At 34.8% G+C, this 14,913-nt stretch overlaps 2 protein-coding genes across 2 annotated transcripts in view; one reads left to right on the top strand and one right to left on the bottom strand.

The window, feature by feature from the left end:
• jbug (filamin-type immunoglobulin domains fbug) overlaps positions 1-5,367 on the top strand; it is a 50,497-nt gene extending 45,130 nt beyond the window's left edge. Inside the window, exons 31-40 of the mRNA XM_011062086.2 lie at positions 14-157; positions 1,350-1,508; positions 2,008-2,156; positions 2,256-2,442; positions 2,766-3,028; positions 3,646-3,817; positions 3,896-4,114; positions 4,194-4,390; positions 4,648-4,950; positions 5,182-5,367. Of these exons, the coding sequence (XP_011060388.2) occupies positions 14-157; positions 1,350-1,508; positions 2,008-2,156; positions 2,256-2,442; positions 2,766-3,028; positions 3,646-3,817; positions 3,896-4,114; positions 4,194-4,390; positions 4,648-4,950; positions 5,182-5,250 (1,862 nt within the window). The 3' untranslated portion in view covers positions 5,251-5,367. The remainder of the gene's footprint in view (positions 1-13; positions 158-1,349; positions 1,509-2,007; positions 2,157-2,255; positions 2,443-2,765; positions 3,029-3,645; positions 3,818-3,895; positions 4,115-4,193; positions 4,391-4,647; positions 4,951-5,181) is intronic.
• On the bottom strand, positions 5,357-10,267 carry LOC105149574 (ribosome biogenesis protein BMS1 homolog). Its single transcript, XM_011062087.2, has 3 exons — positions 10,161-10,267; positions 9,039-9,927; positions 5,357-8,368 (listed from the first exon to the last, which is right to left on the bottom strand). Exons 2-3 carry the CDS (start codon positions 9,890-9,892, stop codon positions 5,494-5,496), a joined length of 3,729 nt encoding a protein of 1,242 aa, XP_011060389.2. The 5' UTR covers positions 9,893-9,927; positions 10,161-10,267; the 3' UTR covers positions 5,357-5,493.
• Between the last annotated feature and the right edge of the window lie 4,646 nt (positions 10,268-14,913).

Raw genomic sequence — 14,913 nt, 5'->3', positions numbered from 1 at the left:
CCATTTATCTCAGGCACATATAAAATCGACGTGCTACATGGCGCGAAGCCGGTGCTGGGCTCGCCATTCTTCTGTCAAGCCTTCGATGCTGCTAAGGTGAAGCTTCAGGAATTGGGTCCAATGACGATTTCCGTTCACGATCACATTGCATTCAAACGTGAGTGATAGTTACAATACGTGTATTGCATACATTTTCTATATGCATTATCAATACAATAGTAAGAAAAATTAAACCAGAAAGGTGCGTTTACACCTATAAAATATAATAAAATATATATAAAAAAGATTGGTATAAATTTATTAGGTGTTGGAATTAATTCGTAGCGTTTTACAAGTGATGGGAAGTACTTTCATTAATGTATTTTTTAATGCTCATGTGAAATAAATAACATTCTTTCATTAAAAAACGCTACGAATTAATTCCAACACCTAATAATATAAACAGTATGTATATTATATGTAAATGTAATCTTGAAATATACGGCACACAACACACACAACCTTAGATTAAATATATACAAACGGACATAAAACACATTTTCAGTAATTATAACAAATTATTATAGCAGCTTGCGAATTAAAAGTATTGCTAATGTTTTTTTTTTATTTATTAGCAAACTTAATGTAAAAGTAAACAAATGTCAAAAATCATGCGTTAAAAATGGATTATCGTAAAAAAGACATAATAAATTTTGTTATGAATTTTATTCAGTTAACATTATTATTTAACAAGATATAGTTAATATAAATTTTAAATAATGTATTCGTTATATATTTGTTATATATTTTGTCTTTCTAAAAATATTTTTCACGCATGATTACACATAATTTGATTTTTATTTATGCAAACAAGATCATTTTCACTCGAAAGAAAGTATCGACGATATCGACACACCTCAAGCGATACGATCGGAAAGTTGAAGTTTTATCGATTAAGAGAAAAGAGCGAAAAGAGTCACGTTAAATACCAAGTAATCGTCTATAGATTAATCGAACGTAAACATGTCAACAGGCATAATATCGCGCTTATTCGAGGCGTAAGTGTATCTCTTGCGTCCGACGCGCTTATGTAAATATGCTGCATACGCATAGGCGGGAGAAAGTAGCGAGCGTTTTCTAGTGCAGCATAACTATGCAGCTACGTTTCAAGGCCACATCTGGGATATAATCGCAGCGGATAGCTCAGGCATACGTAAACTACTTTCAAATAGTCTTGCGTTATACGCATAATGAACAGTCACGATACACATCTTGCGCGGCGCGGTACCGATTGATGTGCGCTACCGCTCAACAATAACATCAGGAAGAATCGCGGATTATAGTTTACGTAATTCGTTGGATGATTACAGTGATGAAAGCCGACGCCGGCACTGCTGATCTGGACGTAACAGCGACGAGCCCATCGGGACAAGAGATCCCGTTACAAGTCACTCCACTCAACGACGGTGCCGAGATGATCGAGTTCTCGCCCAGCGTTCCCGGCACCTACATGATCAACGTTACTTATGGTAATTATGTTTAAGTGTGTAAGAAACTATAAACCTATGAAGGTGACGGTGGATTTATTAGGCCCATTCGATTGTATTTTTTTATATTACATTGCGAATTTAAATTATTATTATTAGAATAAACTTAGGCTGGTATTCATAATTGTATTCCTATATTTAGGATTATCTTAAGTATAGAAATATCCCATCTTAAAGATATCCTGCTTTAAAAATTTTATACATTAATTATAGATCCATATTAGACATTATTTAAAAGATCTTAAAATAAGAATGAACTATTAATACTAGTTTTTACTTTTAGAATTTATTCTTTTTTATATGGATTATGGTATTGACATTTTGATTACTTAAAATTAATGTACTTTTAGTTAACATAAATTAAATGAGTCTTACAGACTCAGTATTAGTGACTTTTGACATCAGCTTCGGAAGGTTAATTTTAAGAAAGGAGTCTCTTGCATTCTTTGTATTTCATTATATTTATAATTGTTACCGATAGGCGGATGTTCTGTGCCTGGTACTCCAGTAGTATGCACTGTCGACGCGGTCGGGCAGGCTCGCGCGAAAGGCGAAGGATTGCTGAGCGGTCATGTGGGTAAACCGGCACATTTTATCGTCACTGGCACGAGAAGTCCGCCAGCAGTTCAGGTATTTGCGTACAACTAAATAAAAAAGTCGCTTTGTCAAGTATTGCGTTAAGTTATGCGTAGGATGTATTCTTTTTTAATTAAACTGTATGGGTTGCAGGTGGATGGACCGGACAGTGTTTCTAAAGCCACCATTGAAGCTGGAGCCAATCCTGGTACGTGGAACGTGTCTTACGTACCGAACGAAATCGGAGTGTTCGACGTGAGGGTCGTCTCTGCCGGGCAACAGCTGCCGGGATCTCCGTGGCATCCGAAGATCATCGATACGCGGAATCTTCGCGTTATTGGTGAATACTTCAAATGTCATTTAATCCTTAAATACTTCACTATAGGAATAACACATTGATGTATGGCATACCCAACTCAGTTTGATTACTTATAACTTTCATAAAAATAAATATTGTAAAAAATGTTTTTCAATTGAAACACCAGACATTAAAGAATATAACGAAACCGAACAAATGTGTGCATCTTTATTAATAAGAAAGTTATGAGTAATACAAAAAACATTAGAAAAAAAGCTGAACATGCCACATCAAAAAAGTGTTTAAGGATTAATAAACAGTGGGTAGTATTTCTATTGAACTTACAATATATGCAATGATTATAGGTGGTTGGTCCGCTGTATGCGATGAGATTGGTCGCTTGAGATTGCATCCGTCGAACAAAATCAGCTTTGACACCGCGGAGGCCGGACCTGGCGAGATCAGCGGAACCGTCGGCGATCATCTTCTCAACTTTGAAATGACGTCTAGCAACAGGTTGAAGCTCGTTCCACCTCAAATGAGCAGTGGCGAACATCATCTAGAGATACTATTCAATGGCACACCATTTCCCGGCGCACCAAAACTCGCACTCGTACAGGATTTGGAGGTTTTCATCAATGATTTCGAGTTTAATCCTAATTAGCATTCGCGAATTCAGTAAACGTACATTTTTTTTTTCAATTAAGTTGTAAAAAATTATTTATAACAATTATTTTTCATAATCTTACATAATTTAAAGTTACATGATCTTATTCCTCGAATTTTGCCTCTACAATGAAAAAAAAATTTAATGTTAATTTTAAGCAAAGATACGTTAATGTATACACAAAAGTGGATCTGCGAATACCATTCTGTTAAATATCGAAGGAGTAATGATAATTCAATCTCTTTGAATTAAAAAATAACATTTTATTATTTTTAACTTCCATGTGTGTCCATATTAACGTATTCATTTTAGTAAATAATAAACTAAATTTCAGTCAAATTTAATAATACATTTTTTAAATTAAATTGTTTAATTCCATTGTTTTAGTTAAATTAACGACATATTATGTAGGAGTAGTGGCAACTAATAGAAATGAGTGAAAATAACTCAAACAGGATGATTTGGCATTATCTAATTTAACTGTTGAATTGCAATTAAAGAAATTTCGGAGTTAATACCAATTCGGATTAAATGTGCTTTCAACTAAACATTTTACAATCATTGTAAATTTTTCTTAGCCACCAGTGCAGGATACGAGTCGAGTGTTATTGAAAGGACGGGGATTAACGTCGGCCAAGTGCGGCGAGGAAGTCAGTTTTACCATAGACGGTTCTCAAGCCGGTAACGGAACCCCAAAAGTACAATTATTTTCACCCACTAGTGAACTTAATGTCATGTTACAACATCTAGGTAAGAAGAAAAAAAGACAAATGAAGCTGGCAAATAGAAATGAAAGAGACGATTTTAAATATTCTTTGTATAAAACAGGCGATAGTGTCTATCGTGCAAGCTATATACCGCTAACGCCGGATCCACTCTTAATGACTGTATCATGGAATGGAAGGCAATTGAAGGGCTGTCCATTGCAAATTAATGTTACGAGTGCTGCCGACGCGTCTAGAGTTATCTGTTCCGGAGACGGATTGAAACATGGTATCGTTGGACAAGAAATCAGAAGTTTCATCGATACCAGAAGAGCAGGACCAGGTAAAGACTCGTTTCATGCTTGTAATAAGTAATTATTATTTTCGATATCTTTTTATTTAACCGAGAACTTGTTTTACAGGTGAATTAACAGCACACTGCGTTGGGCCGCATAAAGTAGCGTATTGCGAGCTATACGATCATGGCGACGCTACCTTCACGTTAAATGTGAAACCTCAAGAGGCGGGGCGGCATGCACTAACGATCAAATATGCTGGAGAACACGTTCCCGGTTCTCCATTCACGTTACGCGTCTCCGGAGCCCCAGACGCTTCAAAGGTACTCGATACTTAAACACATTGCAATTTTTACTGCAAGTAATAAAAATCCTAAATATACCAATAAGTACAGCCTTAGTCAAAAATATAAAGTATCCTTAAGAAAATATTTCAAATTAAAATCTAGCGTTGTAAGCATTAAGATTGATATGTTTAAAGAACAAGATAAATTTTGCGATTAATGAAACTATTAAGGCACTGAGATATATATATTAATCAAAATTAAATTTAATTAAATTAACACGCTCGAATTATTAGGTTCGCGTCTACGGGCCGGGTATTGAACATGGCGTGTTGGCGACTTTCCAATCGCGATTTATCTGCGACACGCGAGGCGCCGGTGCCGGTCAACTTACAGTAAGAGTACGCGGACCTAAGGGAGCGTTCAGGGTGGAGATGCAGCGAGAGACTCAAAAGGATCGAATCATTCTCTGTCGATACGATCCGACAGAACCCGGGGACTACAGAGTGGAGGTTCGTTGGGCTGGTGTCTTGGTGCCAGGTTCTCCGTTTCCCGTTAAAATTGTTGACACACAAGACGAATTACTAATGCTCACACAGGTAAAGGTTACATATAATTATCCTGTATGAACATGTATATTCAAAAATTAAAGAGAGAATTGCAATTAATTGTATACAACAATTTAAACAAAATATGTAATTAAATGTTTATTATGAATCATCATATATACATATATTCATGAATTAGTAAATTATTTATATTATTTAATAGATATTAAGTATACAAGTGGCATTTAAATTGGTGTAATATATAGGTATATGGAATTTCAGGGCGGAGATAATTATTCGACAGGCCATCATACTATCACATCGTGGCGTGGCTCGCAAGCTATATTGTAGAAACGCCACGACTAACATTGTTATTATATTTTGTATGGACTAATATATTCGATAATATATAATAATAATTGTAACTTATGTGCAAACGATTCCAATAAACTCAACATTCCGATTAAATATGCATATATTTATTTTCAGTTTTTCGGACTATACATTTGTATGTGAAAAAAATTATATACAGTTTCTAAATTTTTAAAAATATCAATCTATTCTAAGTTATTTAAATAATTGTACTCAGAAGCCTTACCGACTTTTTTTCTTTTCCAGTTTACTAAGATCCCTGAAGATTTCCTTCTTCATCTGCTTTTGCTTCCTTAATTTTTTGGCTTCCTCCTCCTTGATTTGCGCCTGGTATGCCGTTATCCTCTTCGTCATAGCCTCTTTCGATTGTTTCTGCTTTTTCGCGTAATTCGTTCTGATCATCTTTATTATACGAGCGATATTTTGTTCTTGTGGCTCGCGTACCACGGCAACTCGACCTTGCTTGAACTTGGGCTTGCGTAAGTGCGGCACGGACTCAAGTTTGGGTTTGTCTCTGTATGGGAGCTCCTTCTGCAACTTACGCGGAATGAACAGCGGTTTGAATACCTTAACATCTCGTTCGATCGGTGTATATATCGAGTTCATATTAGCTTCGGCGTGGATATTCTTTTCTCGCTTTAGTTGGCCCGTAGTCTTCATACCGTGCCACCGACTCTTCTCCGCAGGCGGTAGAAGCAACGACATTACCGGATTGTAGAAGCGTGGCACGTCGACCTTATACCAAGTCCTACAAAACACTATATCGCTTAACATTATCTTGTCTTCGAATGTGGCGCGGAAGCAACCCTCTGGCTTGGAGATTGCCTTCTTGATCTGACCGCGAATACCCGAAACTGTCTTGATTCGGGCACCCTCAAACTTGGCGACCTCGAGGGCGCTGTTGAACATGTCCTTAATAAACGCTGTCTTCCGGTGGATCTTCATCGGTACGCCGATGAGCTTGAGCTTCTTCATTACTTCCGTGCTCTTGTCCAACTCCACGATCGAACCAGTCGCTACGATGCGGAAACCTGGTTCTTTACTTGCGACGTCCTGCACCGCCAGAACTCCGGTACCCTGCGGCGTAATCGGGCCCCAAAGATGACTCATGCATGCCACATGCTCTGGTGTATACTTCAACATTCGGTGACGTAAATTGTCCTCCAGTTTGGAATAAATCGGCAGCGACTGGAATCTACGCCAGCCTATGGAGAATATAAGTGGATCGCGACTCTTCAAGATCCTTGAGTACCATCGGTGCTTCTTGATCCGCGTTTGTACGTAGCCAATATTCTCCTCACCATGCAACAAACCGCCAATGATGATCGGATACGTCGGATCGAGATGCGTAATTAGCTCGCACGGCATCGCCTCGATTTCTACGCGAACATACATGCCGGGGCGATAGCCCTCCAACTGGACCCTAATGTCATCGTTTAACCCTTCAAACTCCGACTTGTTGATGCCAGCTTGTCTCTCTACCTCATCCTTCAATTCGTCATAGTACATTTTTTTTTCCGTATTGTCGTATTCCGCGTTAAATTGCTCCTTCAGCTTCTTTTTCTTTTCCAAGAGCTTCTTCTTCTCCTCCACCTCGTCCGCCGGCAACTCTTCGGGATGCTCTGCTTTATGCTTCTCTCCGGTCTCCAGATCCTCAAAGTCGCCGTATAGATCTTCGTCGTCCAGCTTTAAAAGCTCCTCGGCGTCCTCTGATTCCTTCCACTTGCCCGTGACGAAACGGTTGATTAACAATGCTTTGTTTTCCTCCTTCAGCCAATCGCGCGGACTCTCCATCGAAAAAAATACCGACTCCTCCTGATTTTGCAATTCTCGCTGCTGTATTTTCTGCCTCTGCTGCTCTTGAATCACGCGGAATATTCCGCCGATATCCTGATCGAGTTTCTCGTCTTCCTTATCCTCTTCAATCATATTACTTTTGTCGAATACTCCATAAACAATCTTCATCAAGTTTTTGTTGCTTTGCTGGCGATTTATGAAAGCTTCTCTCGCCTTCTCTGTTAAATTCCTTTTCCACTTCAATTCATCCGGGACGTCTTCGCTCTCATCTATCTTGATATCTTCTTTCTTTTCTTCTTCGTTTTCTTCTTCAGACACAATGTCTTCGAAATCGCTTAATCGATCTGCATCGTCCATTTCTAATCCCGCACGCGAGTCCTCATCGCTGAGCTCATCAAAGCTTTCGTCGTCAACGTCCTGCTTCACGTTTTTCTTTGTTGCCTCCAAAAGACTCAATGCTGCCGAGATCTTATTTTTTATTAATTTATCTGATTCCTTACTTAGAGAATGATACACTCCTGCATTTTCTTGAGGAGCCTCCATCTTCTTATCATTCGTTAACTCAGATTCGTCGAGATTTACATCGTTTTCAATAGTTGAATTAACCAAGTCTTTTTTCTTTTTCTTTTGTATGTTGCCTTCGTCAGTGCCTTTTCTTTTAACACCTTTTTCAGTTTTTTCTAAAGTCTCTACGTCGCTCCATTCATCATCATCATCATCATCATCATCATTCTCGTCCATGTTGTAGTCATTATCACCATTACTGTCATCTTCATTATTTTCGTCATCTTCACTGTCTTCGTCTTCATGTTTCATCAGACTATCGTCATTATCTTTATTCGAAATATTTTTTACGTCCGCTTCGTCTTTAAATATCACTTTTCGTCGAACTCTTCCATTCTCTGTCACCAATTCACCCGTATAAGGAGCCATACTTTCGTTCACATCTTGTGATTTTATAGGCGCGGCATCGCTGAATAATTTCAACTCGCTGTGCTGCAGTTTTTGATCCAGCGTCTCTTGTGTATCCATTAGAGCGCCAGCCAAACCTGTGTCTTCTTCTTTATACGAATGACTGCCGCCCAGTTCCACGTAAACGGCATCCTTGTCGTAAACTATGCCACCGACTCCAGAAAACGGCGCGTAAATCAGCCGTTCCTTCTCCACCAAGGCTCGTTTCTTAATGTGCTCTGGAAGTGGACATGGATCCGGCAGAAAGTTCACATCCTTGATCTTCATATCTCCACAGCCGGGTATATGAATGGATGTATCCTTATTCAAAGGTATTCCTCTAACATATCTGGAAAAAAATTCAGTTATTTATTCAGTCAGTTATTAAAATGTATAATTAAGATTTCGACAAATAAAATTTCAATCAACTTTAAAATACAAGATGTAGGCAAAATAATATGAATGCCTAGGAAAAAACTATATACTTTACTTTATTAATAAAAAATTTGCCTATTATTTGCTCTTAATACACATTCTGTTCTTATTGAAATAGTTATCAATAAAATGTATTTTCTTTTAGTAGAATATCTTTTGATTAATTATATATTAATAATATTGGAGAAGAAAATTTTCTTTTCACACAATTTTGCAAAATTGCCCTTTATTCTTCAAAACTTCAACATCTTTTCTGGTCAATATAATCGCCTGACTTACATATTATTTGTAGTTTTGAAGAGTTAGATTGAGATTAGAGAAATAGATTTCTTCTTCTAATATCTTTTAAGCAATCAGAAGATGTTCTGTTAAAGGAGAATGATATAATATTGGATTATAGTAAATGCTACTACATTAATCAAGCATAAATCTGCATTAAACACAAATGGTAAGCAAACTTCTTATTAATAAAACAAATAAATAATATATTTCTCAGATGTTCACATTATCTCCCTTACAGATTTCAAGTACAATCAATTTAAAAATATGACTTAAAATGAAAAACACAATTATTTCGCACATACCCGTACAAACAGATATTTCTGTCAACTTTTGGATTCTTCCTGATCAGCTCTGGCGACGTCAAGTCTTCCAGTCTATCAGCGAGTAAATAAGGATGGGTAGTACGCCAAGTCAAGGGTCTGAACCTCATAACTGATATAAATCGCGCTAGATTCTTTATTTCCGTATGGAGGTATTCCTCGTGCAGTAATCCAGAGAGGTAAAACAATTTTGCGCCGGCAAACACCTCCGCCCAGAAGCGATGCTTCAACGTCTTTTTCGTTTTCCTCATTTGCCTTGCATTTTTTATGAGATCCAGGTGAGTAAGAACCCCCATAATCCTGGGCATACCATGTACCTGACATATATTCAGAAATTCAAAGATTTCCATCTCGAACCCAAAGGAGGCATCCACCAGCAGCAGTACCAGATCCGCCACCTTGGCAATGTCGATCATGCAGTTCACGTCATTGTTGCATTCTATGAAGGTGATCCTTTGTTTCTTGCCTGACACAACAGTGACTGGACCAAGTATATTGGTCAACGGTTGTTTGACGTAGCTCTTGATCAAGCATTGTATGACCAATGACTTTCCCACCTTCGGTGGACCAACTACAGCTACTAAGACCGGTGGTGGCTCCAAAGGCGTTCTGTCAACAAGAGGTATGTGTTGCTTCTTGGTTTCGATATCCTGCTTCCGTCTAAATCTCCTTTCTGCTCTGATCGCGGAATTGAAAGTGAACGCTTTTGGATTTTTCTGCTTGTCTGACAGTTCCTGAACATGCTCCTTCTTGGTTTTCTTCTTCTCTGCCTTGCGGCCCGCATTGCGGTCTCTATGACTCTTGTGCTTCACTGTATCATCCATCGCAGACGACATACTGGCACCTTCTTCTCTTTTACACTCTCTTGTATCTATTGGTATTAATTAAAAGTTAGTATTACTGTAATAATGAAACATATATACTGTACGTCAACAAATTTCTAACCTAAAATCATTGACACATGTCTAAGATTTTTGTAATAAAATTACTTCTATTGATAAATATTTCGAAACGTTTTGTAATATATAGCTAAACTTTTAGAATTAGCAGAGAATATAAATTTCTTTTGCAAAAAAAAGAAATCAGTTAATGATCAGTACATACCCACACGTGTTTACATCAGTTTACATATCCTCTGTTCGATTTTAGGTTATATCACAAATGGATTCAGCAGCGTGAAATCTCTAGTGTCTCTAGTGTCTTTAGAATCTAACTAGACTAGTGTAAGCATCAAGCACTGCTGTCTAGTTTATCTATAACAAAATGCCGCCGTGCACTAGCGCCCGCTGAAAAAATGAATATCAACTGCCATAGTAACATCCACTTTTACGTACTGTTGGTATACAAGTTGAGGTACGAGTCCATTTCTTTTCAGGTATCGTTTATTTTAAAATTACATTTAAATTTTTATGTATTGTTTACATTTGGTGCACATTAAAAGTTTACATGAATCTTCTTCATCTGGGCAATACAAGCAATGTAAAATATTATGTAATTTATTACAAATTAGACACAGAAATTTTCAATAATTGTTAATATATCTGATTTCAGTAACTTGATAATTAAAAATATATATAAGCAAGATAAAAGCTTTAGTGCAGTCCAGTGCGACGACAAAGAATTATATAGGCTTCAATGATAGATTATTTACACGTTGTATAAGATAATTTACATAATATATAGTTGAAACTAACATCTTTTAAATATCACAAAAGTTAAAACAATTTTGCAAAATTTCATTTTTCATTTTTGCTCAATATTGCAATAAATAAGTTATTCTAATTCTAAACATATACATAATAATTACATTTGTGTAGATTATTAAAATAAACCCCTTGAATCTTTAATTTCTGATAAATACGAGGGACGTCTTTCTTGGAATTCTTGGAGCAATATAAATGGAATTTTTGTAACATTCTGTTTAATAAATAATAATACGCACTTTGATTTTGAATTAATAATAGTAACTAAAAGTTAAATTTTATTATAAGAATGCATTCTAATATTCATTGTCCATATTGAAAATCTATATAATTCACGTTACATATATTCCATGAAGTATATAGTCCTTATATCTATTAATTTAAACTAAATAGAAAAAAAATTTAGAAAATTTAAACTAAGAAGAAAATTAATTCTTTTGACATAAAGAAAAAAAATTAAGAGTATCTACTTTTGCTTTTGTAACTGATTAGACGTGTTCTAATATTTACTTATCTGTTTTGTATTGCAGATGAAGACATATTACTTGATATTTTTGTTTATCAAGTCCTTTATTTTATCAATATCGAGTCTATGAATTTCACTGCATTTATTTTTCATTAAAATATGATAACGTACCGATTTTGATAGCGAAAATCAACAATACAGAGGTTGAATATAATGAAGATTATTTAAAATTTTAAGAATTTTTCAAGACTTTCAAAACTCGCAGTTCTGAGAATTCTAGATTTTTAAAATTCTAGATAGTTAAACTGTAAAAGTTAAAAATTTTGAAAAAAATTAATTACAGATGATGTTTTGCAGATATGAAGACAAAGATTGTTAATTATAAAGATATATATATATATTTTTAATTCTCATTATTTCTCTATTATCTAAAATTTTAAAGCTTAAATTAAATTTCATTCATCAATAATTATACTAATTGGAATTGAAATTTTTTTCTGTTAATTTTTCTTCTTTGTAAAATTTCAATTCTAACAATAAGTACAAATTTTTCCAATACAATTCTTTCCGCAATTAACTTATACATAAATTATTGAATTTTTCTTTTATTAGCCTTCGACTCTTTTAAACTATGTATATAATTATTTTCTACAAAGTATATAATTTAAAAAAAAAATATCTTCTCAATTTAAACGCTTCGCACGTGTGAACGCCTGAAGATCGATTGTTGTTATTTTTCGTCGTGCGACCCACGCGATAGTAAGCCTCGCGTGTTCTAAACCATAACAGACAACGGAGAACTCCGCGTAATGCAATGCCAGAGGTATCGTGTCGCTTTAACCGGTCAGGAAATTGCCACGACGAAGGTAACGAGACCACGCGGACCCTTTAGGGCCGAACAATGCAGCGCGGCGATTGGAAAGTCATCGATCATGTATCCTAATTCGCGCGTTGCTGCGTGATATTGTAAAATTTCCGACGATGATCGATCGACCTGGAACTCCCGGGAGAACCCGAGATCGCCGGTTGATTACCGCAACGCGGTGGCGCACTTGGCATTGTCGAACGATATTACATCGCGATATCGAGAAAAAAAAGAGATAAAAATTCCGCAAATAGAATATATAGTTTTTCGATAAAGCGACTGGATTTTTGGAAAATTGCGATGAAACGTTGATTTTTTTTCCATCGGCGTGCGACTTATACTAATAAAAAATACAAATAATTAATATAAATTATAAATATCAATAGTAATTTCCCTTTCAAAACCTTTGTATATTGGCCGTAATGTAAATGATAAATTAACTTCAGTTGGTCGCACTTTAATATGATAATAAACGATAATAAATAATATGACGTAAATTGCTCTTTATATGTATAATAATATAAATAAATTAAGAAAATAAAATTAGTTAATTAACAATATTAAATTAATAAAAATTAATGCAAATGATAATAAATTAATCCAATCGATCGTAGATACTTTAACGATAATAATAATAAACAATGTTGAATTTTCCTATAATAACCCAGACAACACAAAGTATCCAAAAGAGAGACTTAAGACATCTTCAAGACATCTTATATCTCAATGTGTTGTCTAGGAAAAATACATAAATAAAATAGAATCACTTAATTAATAAAATTAATTAATAATAAAGGAATAGAATAATGATAGATATCGTGTGCCATGAAGCTTTGTCTTTACATTCGTTTCGGCCTAAAATTCGAAGTGCGATCACTTGCGAATCTCTCATACGTATACGCATTATTCGCCGAGGTTTTATTGTAATGTGTTGAAAAAAAAAATCAGAGAAGTTCTCCGCTTAATGAACCGCTCGTGTCCGGTTCGCGCATTGCAGTTTCGGTCTGTCAAACCGGACTGACAGCTGTCGCCTTTTAAAGCCGCAGTCGAAAAAATTGTTTTAATATACGAGCGTAATATCGAATCGTGCACTTGTCTAGCAATTGAACCGCCTTGGACCGCGGCGAATCGCCATGACGATTGGGGACGACTTTCAAATAGGGATGTAATTTTAGGGTGTGCGCATTTAAATTCAATCACACGCCGCTCGAGAGTATTGCGTTATTTTCCCCAAAATGCAGTTTTTTTTTTCTAAAACGGAAAAAGCGAGCGGTTTTTTTTTATTACGATGAGAACTTAGGAAAATGATAGCAAATGCACCGTAAAGTCGCTTTGAAAAAAGTAATTTATGTACAGTACTTCGTCCTGGTAATATATTGAATGATTACTCACACGTTAGGTACTCCGATACGTATTTCAAAAATTCAACAGCAAATTCAACTCGTGTAAAACAAGAACTTTTGCCAAGAGCATTAATTTATTTTCGTTGATTACTGTAAAGATCAAACACAGAGAACACAAAATTATCATGAGATCAGGATGATCATCAAGTCATTTTAGGAAAAATTATAATAATATTATTTTATACAATGATTTGTGATGAATTCTTGATATAACATTAATATTTAAGTAATTTTTTAGTTAAAAAAGTTTAGTTAAAAAAGTTAGAAAATGATAATAAAGTCCAATATAACGTCAAGTATAAATCATTTTAGGAAAAATCATAATGATGGCATTCGATATATTTTATAATTTAAAAAATCATTAAAAATTATTATCATGTTAAGAATTCATCATAAAATTATCGCCAAAAGTGTATCAAGTGACATTACGATTTTTCTAAAATGATATCTACTTGTAATGTATTCATCTTATTATGATTTATGTTTTCTGGAAACGTTAGGTTTTCTGGGACGTTAAGGGGGATATCTTGATTTAGCGAAATCTCATCGTAAAATCAATAGCGGGATAATCGAAATCGATTAATTTAATGTTAAGTGCGAATGTGACTTGCTGGTGGCAAATCGATCTTTCAAAAGGCGCAAAGGACACAGATGGTACTGGCTCGTGATTCGACAAAATCAGGAGAATCCCGCCACCCTATGTGCTCTTAATTGGGATACAAAGATGTCCAGCTCGTGTTGTACAATCTTATTATACGCGTGTCAATTCAACTAAATGAAATTAATCGATATAAAGATTTTAACGATAAAAATTTAATCAGTTAATCAATTAATATTGAGGAAAAATTCTTTTTAAAATATCTATTTCTATCTTTTGAATACACAAGAAAAAATGTAATTTTCTTTGGCTTATAAATTAAATTCATAATAAATGAATTACATAACAGAGTGGAACGTCTACGACAAGAAATAAATCAAAATTTATAATACTAACGGAATAAGTTTATATAAAGTTTATATATATTTACGTAAATAATACACATCTCGTAACAAATAATGTAACGAGTACACTAAAAAAAAAAAAATAAATATTTTAATAAATATTTATTTAAATAGTACTAAACATTTACTTACAGTAAATTTTACTTATTGAAAAAAACTTCAAAAATCAAATTAATAATTTTATACCAAATAAATATATGTTTAAATTTAATAAATATTTAGTTAGTATTATGCGAGTTAGTATTATTAAAATACATTTTTTTAATGTAACAAGCTGCAATGAAAAAACAAGCTTGATGAAAAAACGTTATTAAAGTATCCATTAATTACATACAGAATTAATTCAAGTTTATGAAATAATAGACATACGCATGACGTAATTTCCACGATAATCCCCATTCGGGGATTTTCTCAATTT

The sequence above is a fragment of the Acromyrmex echinatior genome, chromosome 12, assembly GCF_024713525.1.
Source record: "Acromyrmex echinatior isolate Ae372 chromosome 12, ASM2471352v2, whole genome shotgun sequence".
NCBI lineage: Eukaryota > Metazoa > Arthropoda > Insecta > Hymenoptera > Formicidae > Acromyrmex > Acromyrmex echinatior.
This window is presented reverse-complemented; position numbering and strand designations above follow the sequence as displayed.

Excerpts from the sequence above, each read along its gene's own strand:
- LOC105149574 (XM_011062087.2), bottom strand. The coding sequence starts at position 9,892 with ATGTCGTCTGCGATGGATGATACAGTGAAGCACAAGAGTCATAGAGAC. Across the intron at positions 8,369-9,038 it reads AGAAATATCTGTTTGTACGG|ATATGTTAGAGGAATACCTT; the intron begins GTATGTGCGAAA and ends ATTTTTTTCCAG.